Source organism: Salvelinus namaycush, chromosome 3, assembly GCF_016432855.1.
Source record: "Salvelinus namaycush isolate Seneca chromosome 3, SaNama_1.0, whole genome shotgun sequence".
Taxonomy (NCBI): domain Eukaryota; kingdom Metazoa; phylum Chordata; class Actinopteri; order Salmoniformes; family Salmonidae; genus Salvelinus; species Salvelinus namaycush.
This window is the reverse complement of record NC_052309.1, coordinates 56,286,994-56,301,875: the sequence shown is the minus strand read 5'-3', so window position 1 is coordinate 56,301,875 and position 14,882 is coordinate 56,286,994. Positions and strand designations below refer to the sequence as shown.

At 43.8% G+C, this 14,882-nt stretch overlaps 1 protein-coding gene across 1 annotated transcript; it reads right to left on the bottom strand.

The window, feature by feature from the left end:
* Nucleotides 1-144: 144 nt before the first annotated feature.
* LOC120033006 (serine/threonine-protein kinase NLK2-like) lies at nucleotides 145-13,664 on the bottom strand. Its single transcript, XM_038979296.1, has 11 exons — nucleotides 12,123-13,664; nucleotides 11,808-11,937; nucleotides 11,294-11,349; nucleotides 10,859-10,965; nucleotides 10,495-10,580; nucleotides 7,972-8,181; nucleotides 4,761-4,862; nucleotides 2,309-2,395; nucleotides 1,948-2,146; nucleotides 1,712-1,805; nucleotides 145-1,594 (listed from the first exon to the last, which is right to left on the bottom strand). The coding sequence occupies exons 1-11, from the start codon at nucleotides 12,434-12,436 to the stop codon at nucleotides 1,546-1,548; spliced, it is 1,434 nt and encodes a 477-aa protein (XP_038835224.1). The 5' UTR covers nucleotides 12,437-13,664; the 3' UTR covers nucleotides 145-1,545.
* Between the last annotated feature and the right edge of the window lie 1,218 nt (nucleotides 13,665-14,882).

The window sequence follows — 14,882 nt, the reverse complement described above, 5'->3', positions numbered from 1 at the left end:
ACTGCCATGACAGCAATGCCAACAAGCACAGTACAGCGTCTTCAGGAGCCTCATTTTAGTTAGTACTAGCTCCAGTCAGAGCTTCAGCGCACAGAGCTTTGCGGTTCCTCTTTGTGGGTAAAAAAAAATTGAGGCACAATGTTATCGGTGAATAATATCTGTGTGTATTTGTGTGGTCGGGTCCACAGTATTTGCAATGGAACACCTGAGCCGTGAACTCAACTGGAAATAAACCAACAACCAATAAAGGAAAACAAAAACACAGCAGCATTTCACCAATACATTTCAACAAGCTGTTCTTCCTGCCATCTGTCCCTCATCCTCCATCCTTCTCTCTCTCTCCAAGAGGGAGAAAGGAGGGGAGTGACAGAGAGAGGTTAAGGACAGATATTTAGTACAAAGGAATGACATCACGTTACAGTACGTAGTAGTGGAGTTGGGTCTATGTACACTTTACCCAGTAGACTCTCTCTGGGTTCCCTTTTTGACGCCAACTGTTTGAGGTAATGAGATCATTGAAGTAGAAAACTGCACATTCCCTTAAACTCTACACACGTGAGCACACACACACCGGAATGGCTGACTACTCAGTACATGGGCACGACATGTGCTCAAGCTCAAACTGCCACTCAAAGGAGCTAAATCAAACGATAAATTAAAATAATATGATTTTAAAAACATGGGCGAGGCTCCATCTACCTCGAGTTCCAGAAGCTCCTCCCCTGCTGTGGCCCCACCCAATCAAAGAACCCTGTCAATTTGTTGTCTTGGAAATGGTTTGGTCTTATGGACAAGGGCAGATTGGGATGGAAGATTCACAAGTAGCACGGAGCGACGCTCAAGGCCAGAGGTTGCATTGTAGCGCAGATCTAAGACCAGTTTACCGAAGATATTGAGAATGGGTACAGGAAAACTATCAAACCAAATCAATAGAATCAATGATAAAAGGTAGGGTCATCAATGTGACATTAACATGCCTAAGTCACTGAGCGCACAGGTAAGAGAGTACGGTATTGCCAGGAGCACATTGCTTTTCATCACATTGCACGCGGCTAGAATGACTTAACAGAGCAGAACAATTATTCAACATAAATAGTAAAACAGCTATTCCTTTGTCTCTCCGCCATCAACCACGTTGGAGCACAACACAACCAACTACAACTCTTCTAGTAATAAATGTTTCCAATAATTTTCCTCTTCTGCCACTCTTCGCTCTTTTATTCCTTTTTTTAAATTCAGCAGCACATTTTAGTTTTCAGAAATGCCTATAGCGTTGGTGTCGTCAAGTCTTCACCAGTGTCAATAGTAGTTTTCATAGTTGAACTGTAGTTTTCATTGAAGGGAAATGTAGTCTTTAGTAAGTGAGCATTTCCCCTGACAGACACTGTTCTTCTCTCGGAGAGGTTGGCGTACGGTTTCATTCACACCTCCCCTTCATCCAAAGAAACCCAAGCCTATCTCTATTATATGGACCAAATCAAATCTTGTTCTTTTTATCAAACTGAATTTCCCACGATTCCTCTTGTACATGAACGACACTCCCCTTCATCTCTCCTCCTTCCTGGAGACTTTGGAGGAATGCCACGCAGTAGACCTGAGAGAGACCGAGAAAGATAAACAAAGAGAGATGTAGATAGTACATGGCAAAACAGTATTTTAAGCTGCATGTATGTTAGTTGTGTTGGTCCATCATTCCCTTGGTGTTCCTCACCTGATGAAGGTCTTGAAGGCGGCACTCTGGGGGTTGATGCACAGCGGCACTCGTTTCCCCTGCTGGTGCTCTGATATGAAGTGATGGATGAGCTCTGATAGAGCGAGAGAGAGAGGAGAGATTGCGAGAACGAGATCGCAACAGGCCATCAATTTCAATAACAAGCCGGGTTGGAAAAAAGACAGGAGAACTGACGAGAAAGAGGAGTAGAGGGAAGAGCACCAGATAGCTCCTACCTTTGCCCTGCCAGACAGAGAGCAGGCTGTTATCGTAGCTGTGGCTGAAGTTGCGGTCGGCGGGCGGTTCAAAGTCCCGCGTGTACACACGCCCGCTGGGCACCGAGTAGCAGCACTGGCACATGCACGTGTGGTAGCGCAGACGGCCCTCGTCCAGGTAGGGGTGGGAGAGGGCGTCGCTGCCAGAGATCCGTTTGGCCTGAGTCGCACACACATGGAGAGAAAGTTGGTCCCCCTCTAATCTTGTATTTTCTCCCTTACTGTAGCTAACTACATTTTTCAGCTCTTGCTTAAAATGTCCCTATTAAAAAGAGGAAGCCTTTAGAGTGACAGTTCTCTATAGACTTCTGTCTGTACTCACCGGATCAAACACCAGCATACGACACAACAGGTGCACGGCCTCGTGGGTCGCCCCGTCCGACAGCATGTATAGCACAGAGAGTGACGGCTGAGGGGGAAGTGGGGGGGGGGGGGGAGATTTTACTTCATGAACTGCTGCACCTAGTTTTAGATAAGGATTGTGGGTAGGGTATAGATCATATCTGGGCCCGGTTTCCCAAAAGCATCCTAAGGCTAAGTTCACCAATGAACTTAGTCTTTCAAGATGCTTTTGGGAAACTGGGCCATGAGCAGTAATATTCTGGCACCCTTGCACGTTTCTCTATTTCTTCCAAAATATTTTTTGGGGGGTATTAACATACACGTTCGGCATCTCCTGGCTTACACGCACAGCCTCCAATCCAAGTACAAAAAGTACAAGAAATGTATTTAATATAGCGTACATCATAACTCAGAAGAACAGAATAGCATATTCTGAGTAGTCCTTATCTGGCTATGGGCTAGACCAGCTCATTTAGCAGACAAGATTTGCCCCAGTCAACTGTAAGTGCTGTTAATGTGAAGTGGAAACGTCTAGGAGCAACAACACACCAGCCGATGCTTGGCGTTGCGCATGGTGATCTTAGGCTTGTGTGCAGCTTCTCAGCCATGGAAACCCATTTCACGATGCTCCCGAAGAGCAGTTATTGTGCTGACGTTGCTTCCAGAGGCAGTTTGGAAGTCGGTAGTGAGTGTTGCAACCGAGGACAGACTGTTCTGTGAGCTTGTGGCCAACCACTTTGCGGCTGAGCCGTTGTTGCTCCTAGACGTTTCCACTTCACAATAACAGCACTTACAGTTGACTGGGGCAGCTCTAGTAGGGCAGAATCTTTACGAACTGAATTGTTGGAAAGGTGGCATCCTATGATGGTGCTACGTTGAAAGTCACTGAGCACTTCAATAAGGCCATTCTATTACCAATGTTTATCTATGGAGATTGCATGGCAGTGTGCTTGATTTTATATACCTGTCAGCAACAGCTGGCTGAACGAATCCACTATTTTGAAATGGTGTCCACATACTTTTGTATATATATAGTGTATGTGTGGAATTACTTTTGATTTAGAATGGCCCACAAAAAAATATAATACTTGTAATCTGTTGCCTGCAAATGAATAGCAAATGGACGTTACGTTTTATTATGCAAGAATATGTGGCGCGTCCATAAGACTAGGGGAAGCTAAGCTTTCCCGAAAGTAAATAGAATTGACAAAATTATATAGAGAAATAAATAAAACAATAAAAAATAGGATACTAAAGCATGCATTGACCATTATTTTTTGCTAACACTGATTTGAGTTTTATTGTTAGCCTAAATTATGACTATCCAATCTATTCATCACATTACGAATAGTAAGTAGGCTCTCTTACATAAGTCTGCAAATGCGATTATGCATGTAATGCTCTTAATATAAAAGGTGCATTTTTAATGGGGGAAATGATCTTCCCCTAAGTTAACTCACACGCCGTCTATGTATGCCAGGTGGGCTACACCGCTTGTAAAGCAGATTAATGTGCGTCAATTTAAGAAGTGAGCAAGAAATATAGCATCACAAGTAAGCTGGGACCCTCTTTTAAATAATGGCCAGCCAAAAGTCTTTACACACGCGATTGCGCAACGGCCGGGCTTATAAGAACACGTTTCACTAGGCTCTGTAGGCTATGGGCTCTCCAACCGTGTTCCAGGGGTCCTATGCCTAGGCTAGGTTTGGAGTTATTTGGCCACTTTAGTTGTGATACAAACCTTAAAACATATAGGCCTATGGACTAGGCTACATGGTGTGTGACTATGACTATCATGCACCCGTCGGAACAGAGGCGGGGGAAAAAAAATCAATAATACATGTCCTCATATGCACAAATAGCAAATGGAGGACACTTTTCCTACAGTTCATTTTCATACCAGCCAGGTAGGCCATACTCCTGTTGTAAAGTGAAGCAATGTGCTTAATATTAGGAAATTTGAGAAATAAACAGTAGACTTAGCCTACAGAAATCTGATGGGATCCTCCCTCGTCGTTTTAATAGAGGCCTTCAAAACTCTATTTTCTCACGAAATTGCATAGCCTATAGAAATGTTCATGGGCTCCCATGAAGTGTTCGATTTGATTTTTGATTGCATTTGCATTGACGTCAGAGTGATTAGAAGAACAATAAGTGCAGTTAGCAAGTTCGGTAGGCTACTGATGACCATCAGCGGCAGCAGAGCCCAGTTTTGGAGAAGCCTAGTTATCGTGACTAAACAGTCACGTGGAATTTGATTGCAGTCATGACTCGTGACCGCAGGTGTGGTGATATGGTCACAGTAACAACCCTAGTTGGAAGTAAGGTGTTTTCATTTGTAAGGTGCAAGTAGGGCAATATTTGACCACATCTGTCTCATAGTAATACAAAATAAAGGTCAGATCAGTTAGTGAGTAGTGAGGGGGTAGTACCGGTTTGTGAGGTCCTCTCAGGATGTGAGCTCTTGCCCCCTCACAGGCAGATGCCATGGCAGAGAGAGGAGGGGTACCCAGCAGATCAGTGATCAGATCCAACTGAGGGGTAGAGGGAGAGAATAGTGAGTGAGGGGAGAGAGAAGATTTAATTTGACAACAAACCTAAATAAATAAAAACCGACCATCCACAAGTGCCAAAAATTCGATACATTACTTGATTATTAATTATTAGATAAAAGTTTTAAAAAATTGCCCAGACAGATTACACCTTTAGATGGCTTTCCCTCCTTCCTCCCTCCCAGGGTTCTGTGCCCCCCACCCCTCTACTAGGGCTGTGGCGGTCACAAAATGTAGTCAGCCGGTGACTGTCAAGCAAAGAACTGTCGGTCTCACGGTAATTGACCATTAATTAACAAACACATTTCGCATCTCCTGGCTTCCACACAAGCCACTGATGCAGATCTTTGGAGCATCTACATTTTAAAAGGTTTAGAAATCCATGTAATATAGCCTACACCTTCACAAGAAATCAATTATTTATTTTAGACAGGTCTAAAGAAGCATGATATGTTGTCTATTTCAGAAGAACAGAATAGCATACTCTGAGTTGTCCTTATGTTAGGTCCTGATCTGGCTATGCCAAATGGCTGTAGGCTACACTAGTTCATTTAGCAGACAAAATTTGCTTAGAATTCCGTGGCATTATTTTATATTATGAAGAATACAATTGAACAAAGCTGAATAAAATAGAAAGGATATTTTCTCCAAACGATTTGAGGGAGTACCCACACATTAAAACTATTCTGTGTTGAGCCGTTAACAAAGCAATATACTCCTATATGTTTAATTTAGAGTTATTAAATGTAACTTTAGTTGTTCTACAAACGTTGGGCTAAATATTTCGATTTTTAATACATTGCAAGGCTGCATGATGCAAATAATGATGATTTGAAAAAAGTTGCTAGAAAAAAGGAATGAGCTCCATAGTTTTTTCCGCGGGCTATACACACTTCATCAGTCTCTCATTCACAACTTGACAAGCACTTAATAATGCCTCAAATTTCACGGCGGCATCCCCTTTGTTTGGCCGTAATACACCCTAAAAAAATCCATGCCTTTAGCAGCCAGTGGCCGTTGTGCCCTTGGCCCGGAGTGCTGCGTTGTGCCCTTCTCCCTGAGTGCTACTTGCACCGATGCACCTCACATTGCATCACTCACATTGCTCTCCATCACGTGATCGGGTCTTTCTCACAGGCTACAAGTGAAGACCGACACATCGGGGACGCAACTGCGCACGTCCTTATCCAATTCCGAAGTGCATATTAAAGATAGTGGAAGAACTGTCCACATTTATTTTGTCAGCCAATAAGATGAGAAGCCCTAACGAACAACAAAAGCACTAGCCTATGCAAATCTGCTATACCCCCATAGTACAAAACTATTCTATTCGTGCGAGAAATACATAAAAATAATCATGTTTTACTCAATGTGGCTGACCGCAAATGCGATTATGCATGTAATGCTTTTATGTATGCCAGTTAGGCTCCACACCCCTTGTAAAATGAATTAATGTGCTTAATTTTAAGAAGTTATTTAGCCACTTTAGTTGTGACACAAACCTTATCAAAACATATAGGCCTAGGTGCTAAGCTACATGAGGTGTGCGACTATGATTCGAAAAAGTCGCATCATTCACAAGTGATAATATATAATTCACAAGTGATAATAATATTGTCACCCATCAGACTATTCTTAATTAAATCTTGTCTTTACATATATTAAATAATACAGTACCAGTCAAAAGTTTAGACACCTACTCATTCAAGAGTTTCTTTATTTTTTACTATTTTCTACATCATAGAATAATAGTGAAGACATCAAAACTATGAAATAACACACATGGAATCATGTAGGAACCAAAAAAGTGAGATTTGTTTAAATATATATTTTATATATGAGATACTTCAAAGTAGCCACCCTAGGCCTTGACAGCTTTGCACACTCTTGGCATTCTCTCAACCAGCTTCATGAGGTAGTCATTACTTTAAGACATGAAGATAAGTCAATCCAGAAAATGTCAAGAACTTTGAAAGTTTCTTCAAGTGCAGTCGCAAAAACTACCAAGCGCTATGATTATCAAGCGCTATGATGAAACTGGCTCTCATGAGGACCGCCACAGAAATGGAAGACCCAGAGTTACCTCTGCTGCAGAGGATAAGTTCATTAGGAGTTACCAGCGTCAGAAATTGCAGCGCAAATAAATGCTTCAGAGTTCAAGTAACAGACACATCTCAACAACTGTTCAGAGGAGACTGTGTGAATCAGGCCTTCATGGTCAAATTGCTGCAAAGAAACCACTACGAAAGGACACCAATAAGAAGCATTCCCCATGAAGCTGGTTGAGAGAATACCAAGTGTGCAAAGCTGTCAACAAGGCAAACAGCAACATCTTAAATAGGATCGAATACAAAGGGCTCCCAAGTGGCGCAGCGGTCGAAGACACTGCATCTCAGTCTTACTGACCCTGGTTTGATTCCAGGTGGCTACTTTGAAGAATCTAAAATATATTTTTGATTTGTTTAACACTTTTTGGGTTACTACATTATTCCATACGTGTTATGTCCTAGTTTTGATGTCTTATTATTCTACAATGTAGAAAATAGTAAAAAAAATAAAAAAATAAAAACCTGGAATGAGTAGGTGAGTGCAAACTTCTGATTGGTATTGTTTGTATCGAAACAGGGGCAGGGGGGGAAATACATGGCATCTATGCACTTAAATAGCGAATGGCGGACACTTTTCCCATGGTTCATTTTCATGGCAGCCAAAGATAAGCAATTGGCTTAATATTAGGAAAGTTGAGAAATAAATAATATAGTAGGCCTAGCCTATAGAAAGCGGATGGGATCCTCTTTTTATTAGAGGCCATCAATGTTGCGCAACAGGAGCTCATGGGCTCTCATGAAGTGTTTGATTAGATTTTCAATTACATTTGCATTGATGTCAGAGTGATTAGAGGGACAATAGAGTGCTGAGTACCAGGCAGTTAGCAAGTTTGGTAGGCTACTAATGACCATCAACAGCATCAGAGCTTGGAGAAGCCTAACTCCCGTGACCAAACGGTCACATGGAATTCGACTGCCTTCATGACTTGTGACCGCCGATGTGGCGGTAATACGGTTACCGCAACAGCCCTACCCAGCTCTACCTGTTGTATGGGGCTCTGGGCCTGGAACAGGATGCGTCGACCCAGTAGTTCAGCGAAGATGCAGCCCACCGACCAGACGTCTATGGCAGAGCCATAATGGCGGCTGCCCATCAGCACCTCAGGAGCCCGGTAGTACTGAGTCACCACCTCCTGGGTCATGTGACGAGACTGGTCCGGCTCCTCCACACGGGCCAGCCCAAAGTCACAGATCTGAGCGAGAGAGAGGGAAGGAGAGAGAAAAGAGAGGTGAGTGGAAGAGGGGGAATTTAGTTACATGATAATAATATACACTGAGTATACAAAACATTAAGAACACCTGCTCTTTCCATGACAGACTGACCAGGTGAAAACTACCTTTGATGTGACTTGTTAAATCCACTTCAAATCAGTGTAGAAGGAGAAGATTTTTAAGCCTTGAGACATGGATTGTGTATGTGTGCCATTCAGAGGCTGAATAATGGGCAAGACAAACTACACTGCTCAAAAAAATAAAGGGAACACTTAAACAACACAATGTAACTCCAAGTCAATCACACTTCTGTGAAATCAAACTGTCCACTTAGGAAGCAACACTGATTGACAATACATTTCACATGCTGTTGTGCAAATGGAATAGACAACAGGTGGAAATTATAGGCAATTAGCAAGACACCCCCAATAAAGGAGTGGTTCTGCAGGTGGTGACCACAGACCACTTCTCAGTTCCTATGCTTCCTGGCTGATGTTTTGGTCACTTTTGAATGCTGGCGGTGCTTTTACTCTAGTGGTAGCATGAGACGGAGTCTACAACACACACAAGTGGCTCAGGTAGTGCAGCTCATCCAGGATGGCACATCAATGCGAGCTGTGGCAAGAAGGTTTGCTGTGTCTGTCAGCGTAGTGTCCAGACCATGGAGGCGCTACCAGGAGACAGGCCAGTACATCAGGAGACGTGGAGGAGGCCGTAGGAGGGCAACAACCCAGCAGCAGGACCGCTACCTCTGCCTTTGTGCAAGGAGGAGCACTGCCAGAGCCCTGCAAAATGACCTCCAGCAGGCCACAAATGTGCATGTGTCTGCTCAAACGGTCAGAAACAGCCTCCATGAGGGTGGTATGAGGGCCCGACGTCCACAGGTGGGGGTTGTGCTTACAGCCCAACACCGTGCAGGACGTTTGGCATTTGCCAGAGAACACCAAGATTGGCAAATTCGCCACTGGCGCCCTGTGCTCTTCACAGATGAAAGCAGGTTCACACTGAGCACGTGAGCACATGTGACAGACGTGACAGAGTCTGGAGACGCCGTGGAGAACGTTCTGCTGCCTGCAACATCCTCCAGCATGACCGGTTTGGCGGTGGGTCAGTCATGGTGTGGGGTGGCATTTCTTTGGGGGGCCGCACAGCCCTCCATGTGTTCGCCAGAGGTAGCCTGACTGCCATTAGGTCCCGAGATGAGATCCTCAGACCCCTTGTGAGACCATATGCTGGTGCGGTTGGCCATGGGTTCCTCCTAATGCAAGACAATGCTAGACCTCATGTGGCTGGAGTGTGTCAGCAGTTCCTGCAAGAGGAAGGCATTGATGCTATGGACTGGCCCGCCCGTTCCCCAGACCTGAATCCAATTGAGCACATCTGGGACATCATGTCTCGCTCCATCCACCAACGCCACGTTGCACCACAGACTGTCCAGGAGTTGGCGGATGCTTTAGTCCAGGTCTGGGAGGAGATGCCTCAGGAGACCATCCGCCACCTCATCAGGACCATGCCCAGGCGTTGTAGGGAGGTCATACAGGCACGTGGAGGCCACACACACTACTGAGCCTCATTTTGACTTGTTTTAAGGACATTACATCAAAGTTGGATCAGCCTGTAGTGTGGTTTTCCACTTTAATTTTGAGTGTGACTCCAAATCCAGACCTCCATGGGTTGATAAATTTGTGTGTGATTTTGTTGTCAGCACATTCAACTATGTAAAGAAAAAAGTATTTAATAAGAATATTTCATTCATTCAGATCTAGGATGTGTTATTTTAGTGTTCCCTTTATTTTTTTGAGCAGTGTATTTCAGTGCCTTTGAACAGGGTATGGTAATAGGTGCCAGTTGCAACAGTTTCAGTGTGTCAAGAACTGCAAAGATGCAGGGTTTTTCACACTGAACAGTTTCCCATGTGTGTCAAGAATGGTCGACCATCCTAAGGACATCCAGCCAACTGTGGGAAGCATTGGAGTCAACATGGGCCAGCATCGTTGTGGAATGCATTCAACACTTTGTAGAGTCCATACCCTGATGAACTGAGGCTGTTCTGAGGGCAAAAGGTATGGGGGGGCAACTCAATATTAGGAAGGTGTTTGTAATGTTTGGTATACCCAGTGTAGGTTGACCACTGTAATTACAGCATAATACACTTGTAGGTTTGTCAAAAGGTATATAGATTATATTCTTCTGTACCAAGTAATTTTTTTCTGTGCCCGGCATCATGCTTTTTCACACACAGATTCACACATGCGGACACACGCCTAAACAAACGTGTACACACACACAGTTACCTTGAGCAGGCAGTTGCTGTTGACTAACAGGTTCCCAGGTTTGATGTCCCTGTGCAGGATGCCAGCAGAATGCAGGTACTTCAGCCCTGAGAGAAGGAGAATCACTGTTACTCATAACGGTCCAAATATAGCCCCTAGCCAATTCCCCTTCAGTGTTTGCAGTCAATGACAACATGAATCCATCAATATGGCTCCATCACACGAAACAAGCTGGCTCCTTTAAACCTGCAAACCAAGAAAGGCTAGGGGGGGGGGCAAACTCACAAATGGGTTGTTTTTGGGCTCAGGAGTCAAACTTTAACCTTGACTTCCAACTCCTTTTCAACACTGCGCCTTTCCCTACTCCTCCCTCTGTCCCACTCACCTCTGAGGATCTGGTAGAGGAACACTTTGATGTGGTCGGTGGTGAGGGGCTGAGGAGACACGATGACTTTGTGGAGGTCACTCTGCATCAGCTCAGTGATCACGTAGCTACAGTCAGGCATTGCCCGTGGTCAAGGAAACAACAGACGTCTATAGGGTGTGGCTGGAGCACATAGATGGATTATTAAGCTTTCTATCAATAGTAAAGTTAAAAATGTAGCTATCTATCATAACACAAGACTATCTCTAATGGTATCATCTCGGTTGAGGTTAATCTTGATGTAGAATGTATTATGTAGATTCAGACTGTTTTGAAAGGAGGAGGACATGATAATACATAGACAGAGAAAGTGCACGAGTGAACAATGGCTGACACATAACAGTCATGTGTGCAAGTGTGTGTGTGTGCGCACGTGAATGTGCATGTGAAGGATACATTTCCTCGAAGCAGTCGATCTGCGGAGGCTGCAGAATGTCCAGCGCTGACAACACCTGTAAACACACATCATCATCATCACCCTTCTCGTTGTTTTAATGATTAGAGCTCTAAAAGACAAAACAGACAGGCGAACGGTTAAAAGCAGTGAGTGGCCATCCTATCGTTGGCCGTCATTTCGTGTTCATTTTCTGATGATTGTACACGTTGAATCGCCACCGTTTGTCAACACTCAGCAAGTGATCTAGCGTTCACAGCCGACATTTGATATGGCACTTCTCGTCCTCTAACTTCACAGTGCTATTTGTAGAGCTAGCCTCTGTATGGAAACATATCAATGAGCAGTGGGGAGACGCATCGCTGTGTCTTATGCCTCTATTATGGATGCAATACTGTATGAAAATGGCTCAAAATGGCACCTTACTCCAGAGTATAGGAAATAGGGTGCCATTTAGGACGCAGCCTGTGTGTGTTGTGCAGTCCTGTGTATAGATGTACTGCTATCCATTCTTACGTTGTCGTGTTTGAAGAAGCAGAGCATCCTCAGCTCTCTGAAGACCCTCTTACAGGAGACTAGGTTCTGGAAGACATTGGGCATCTTCTTCAGGGCTACCTTACGCCCGTCACGAGGGTCTGTCACTGACCTGCAGGAGAAAGATGGAGGGGTCTGTTAGCACTGGTCACCATTGTGAGGGCACGTGCATGCGCATACACAGTATGTCTATTTCATTCCCTTGTTGGATACACACACTTTTTGGAAAGGAAAAAAGACATGCAAAAACTCACATGGAAATCAGACTTCATTCTCATTTGAAATGGCACAACTTACCAGACCACACCAAATGCGCCATAACCGATAGGTCGATCAGGCTCCATCTCAGCAGGGCTTGGCACTTCACTGGCAGGACTACTATGAGGCTGTGGTACAGCGGCCCCGCCACCGGTGCTTCCCCCAAGAGACGTCGGGTGTCGAGGCGTCCCCGCCGGGGCAGTGGGTCCAGTTAGACTCGGTGTTGCACTGAGGCCCGTGGAAGTGGATCCAGTTGAGGTGTTGACGCAAAAATACTTGTTATGCCCCAACTCAGATCCGGGGAACAGGTTACCACATACTGTCTGCTGCAGGCCTGTACCATGGAATGCCATTCTATTTCAAACCCCTATCAGAAGGGTTAGTTTTGGAGCTATGTCTAATAATGTACTCGCTTTGAGCGTTGCATGCATTACATATACATGATCCGAGAGCTTGACTTCAGTATTCTATGCAGGCATGATTGTGACTCTGTTCCTTGCTTGTAGAACATGCAACAGATAATGTAAACCATGTCTTATATGGTTAGCAGCTATCTTGTTAGCTATATAATAACAGGAGCAGTGTTATTTAGCTTGCTATTAGACTATTGTCGTGGAATCACCATTATTAGCTTTAGTGACTTATTGGCTTTAGTAACGTTAGGTCACGACAGAAAACCAAAAATATAACGTCAGCAATGTGATCGAAAACACTGTCGGGTCCAGAAATTCCTGAGCTATATCGACACAAACGCTATCTAATTGACCAGAGATCACATAATCAATCAGTCTGGCTGGGGAAAGCAATGCCTACCACTGTTAATACATTTGTGCTTTCTGTTTTGTGGCCTAATTTTACGATGTGTAAGAAGTCTCCCCTTATCTAACAATGCTATGTTACATTACCTGGCTACCAGCTCGCGCTACATGAGTTTATTGCCCGGGCTCAGATAGCTACCTTTGTCTGGTTGTTAACTAACAAGCTAGCTAAACCGAAAAGTACACACACCTGTGTTTGCATATAGTTAGCGGAGTAATTACACTAGCTTATTATATAGCTAACCAGTTGCAGAGGTAGCCAAATAAAAGGTAGCAAACGCCCGGTTCTTCCAACTCGAGATGTCGGTCAATGAAATTCAGATTCGAAGAACGTTAGCTAGCTGGCATTAGCCCGAATGCTAACCAGCTGTTCCATGGCCCATATAGACAGCCGGGTATTTAGCTAGCAGACTGTCGTGACCTATATATTTGCTTTGACCAAAAACACTTTCAGTAGACGAAACGAAATGAAAAACAAACTAGCGTAATTCGCAGCGCGAGGAAGTTCTCTTTTGATTTTACACAACGAAAGTCAGTTTTACATCACTAACGTTAGCTAAATAACGTTAGCCGGGGTTGCCAGCTAGCTAAGTTGCTAACAAGCTAGCCCTATCATACCCAATGATAAAAATGAAAAGTGCCAAGAGAGATTAAACCAGCTACTGTGTGATATATTTCATCGCTCTTCTCTATATCATCTGCTAACCATGTCTTCCGAATGATCCCTTTCTTTCTTGGAAAACAGCTGTTTGAAATAGTGAGTAGGAGGAGTTGGGGGGTGGATAGCAAAGGACAGGAGAAAAGGTGGGGGAGGGTTAGACCACTGGTGTAAACAATGCCATGGACAATAGATCAACGGTTCATATAATCTCTATTCAGGTTATCATATCTACATCTATATAGAGACAAACAAAAAAAAGTTAAATAAGAATTACATTTTTCTCCAGAGAAATAATAATTTTCTATTCTACTGCATCTCTGATATCAGATGCTGTACATGTTCACAGATAAAGTGCATATAGGTTATACATACTACCGCTTTAATACAGTGACATTAACAGAGGAGATTCTAAATCAACAGATGAACAGTCTAGAATGCAATCTCACAAAAACGTGTCACAAAAGTACAAATACTTTTCAGACCAATTCAACTTTGAGAGAATTAAAAATCAGAGCATCCAGAATAATAACAACAAGATCATAGGAAGCAAAGAAAGACGAGCATTCAGTGGCCAAATATACAGACAAATAAATACCCATTTGATGCTATCTGTCTATAAGTGAAAGGGTGAAGTTACATGGTGATGACATGTTTCTGTTGAAAAGGCAACAGTCCTTTCTTGGGATACTGTTCATCTTAAAAAGCCAATGTAGGACCACAGCTCATACTGTGTCTGTGTGATCATATACTGTATAATCAATATTTCCAAGGAAAATAAATAGTGATGCATTTGTAAAATCCCAAACATCGTTATGGGAGTTTGGGTTCTATGTGAATGGAAAAGTGGCATATTGAACCGGAAAACGTTCTCTTTCGCTCAGTAGAATTTAATTTTTAAAAAGGGGATTCCACGATCTCTCCTTTCCTCTTCTCTCTCGTGTCCACCAATGGCAGTTGATAAAGTGACTGTTGCGTAAACAACAGCAACATCTTAAATAGGATCGAATGCAAAGGGCTCCCAAGTGGCGCAGGGGTCTAAGACACTGCATCTCAGTCCTACTGACCCTGGTTCGATTCCAGGCTGTATCACAACCAGCTGTGATTGGGAGTTCCATAGGGCGGCACACAATTGGCCCAGTGTTGCCTGGGTTAGGGTTTGGCCGGGGTAGGCCGTCATTGTAAAATAAGAATTTGTTCATAACTGACTTGCCTAGTAAAATAAAGGTAAAAAAACAAATGGGGCCCTGGGGGGTGAATGCCCCTATATGCTGATCCGGGGCCAGTATTTTATTTTCCCCATTAATGGTTAGGATTGGGGGA

What these genes read in the sequence shown, in the direction of transcription:
- LOC120033006 (XM_038979296.1), bottom strand. Translation starts at nt 12,436, where the DNA reads ATGGCATTCCATGGTACAGGCCTGCAGCAGACAGTATGTGGTAACCTG. An exon ending in CCCAGAGCCCCATACAACAG is followed by an intron (nt 4,863 to 7,971) that starts GTAGAGCTGGGT and finishes TCTACCCCTCAG; the next exon opens with TTGGATCTGATCACTGATCT. An exon ending in CTCTGTCTGGCAGGGCAAAG is followed by an intron (nt 1,806 to 1,947) that starts GTAGGAGCTATC and finishes TCGCTCTATCAG; the next exon opens with AGCTCATCCATCACTTCATA.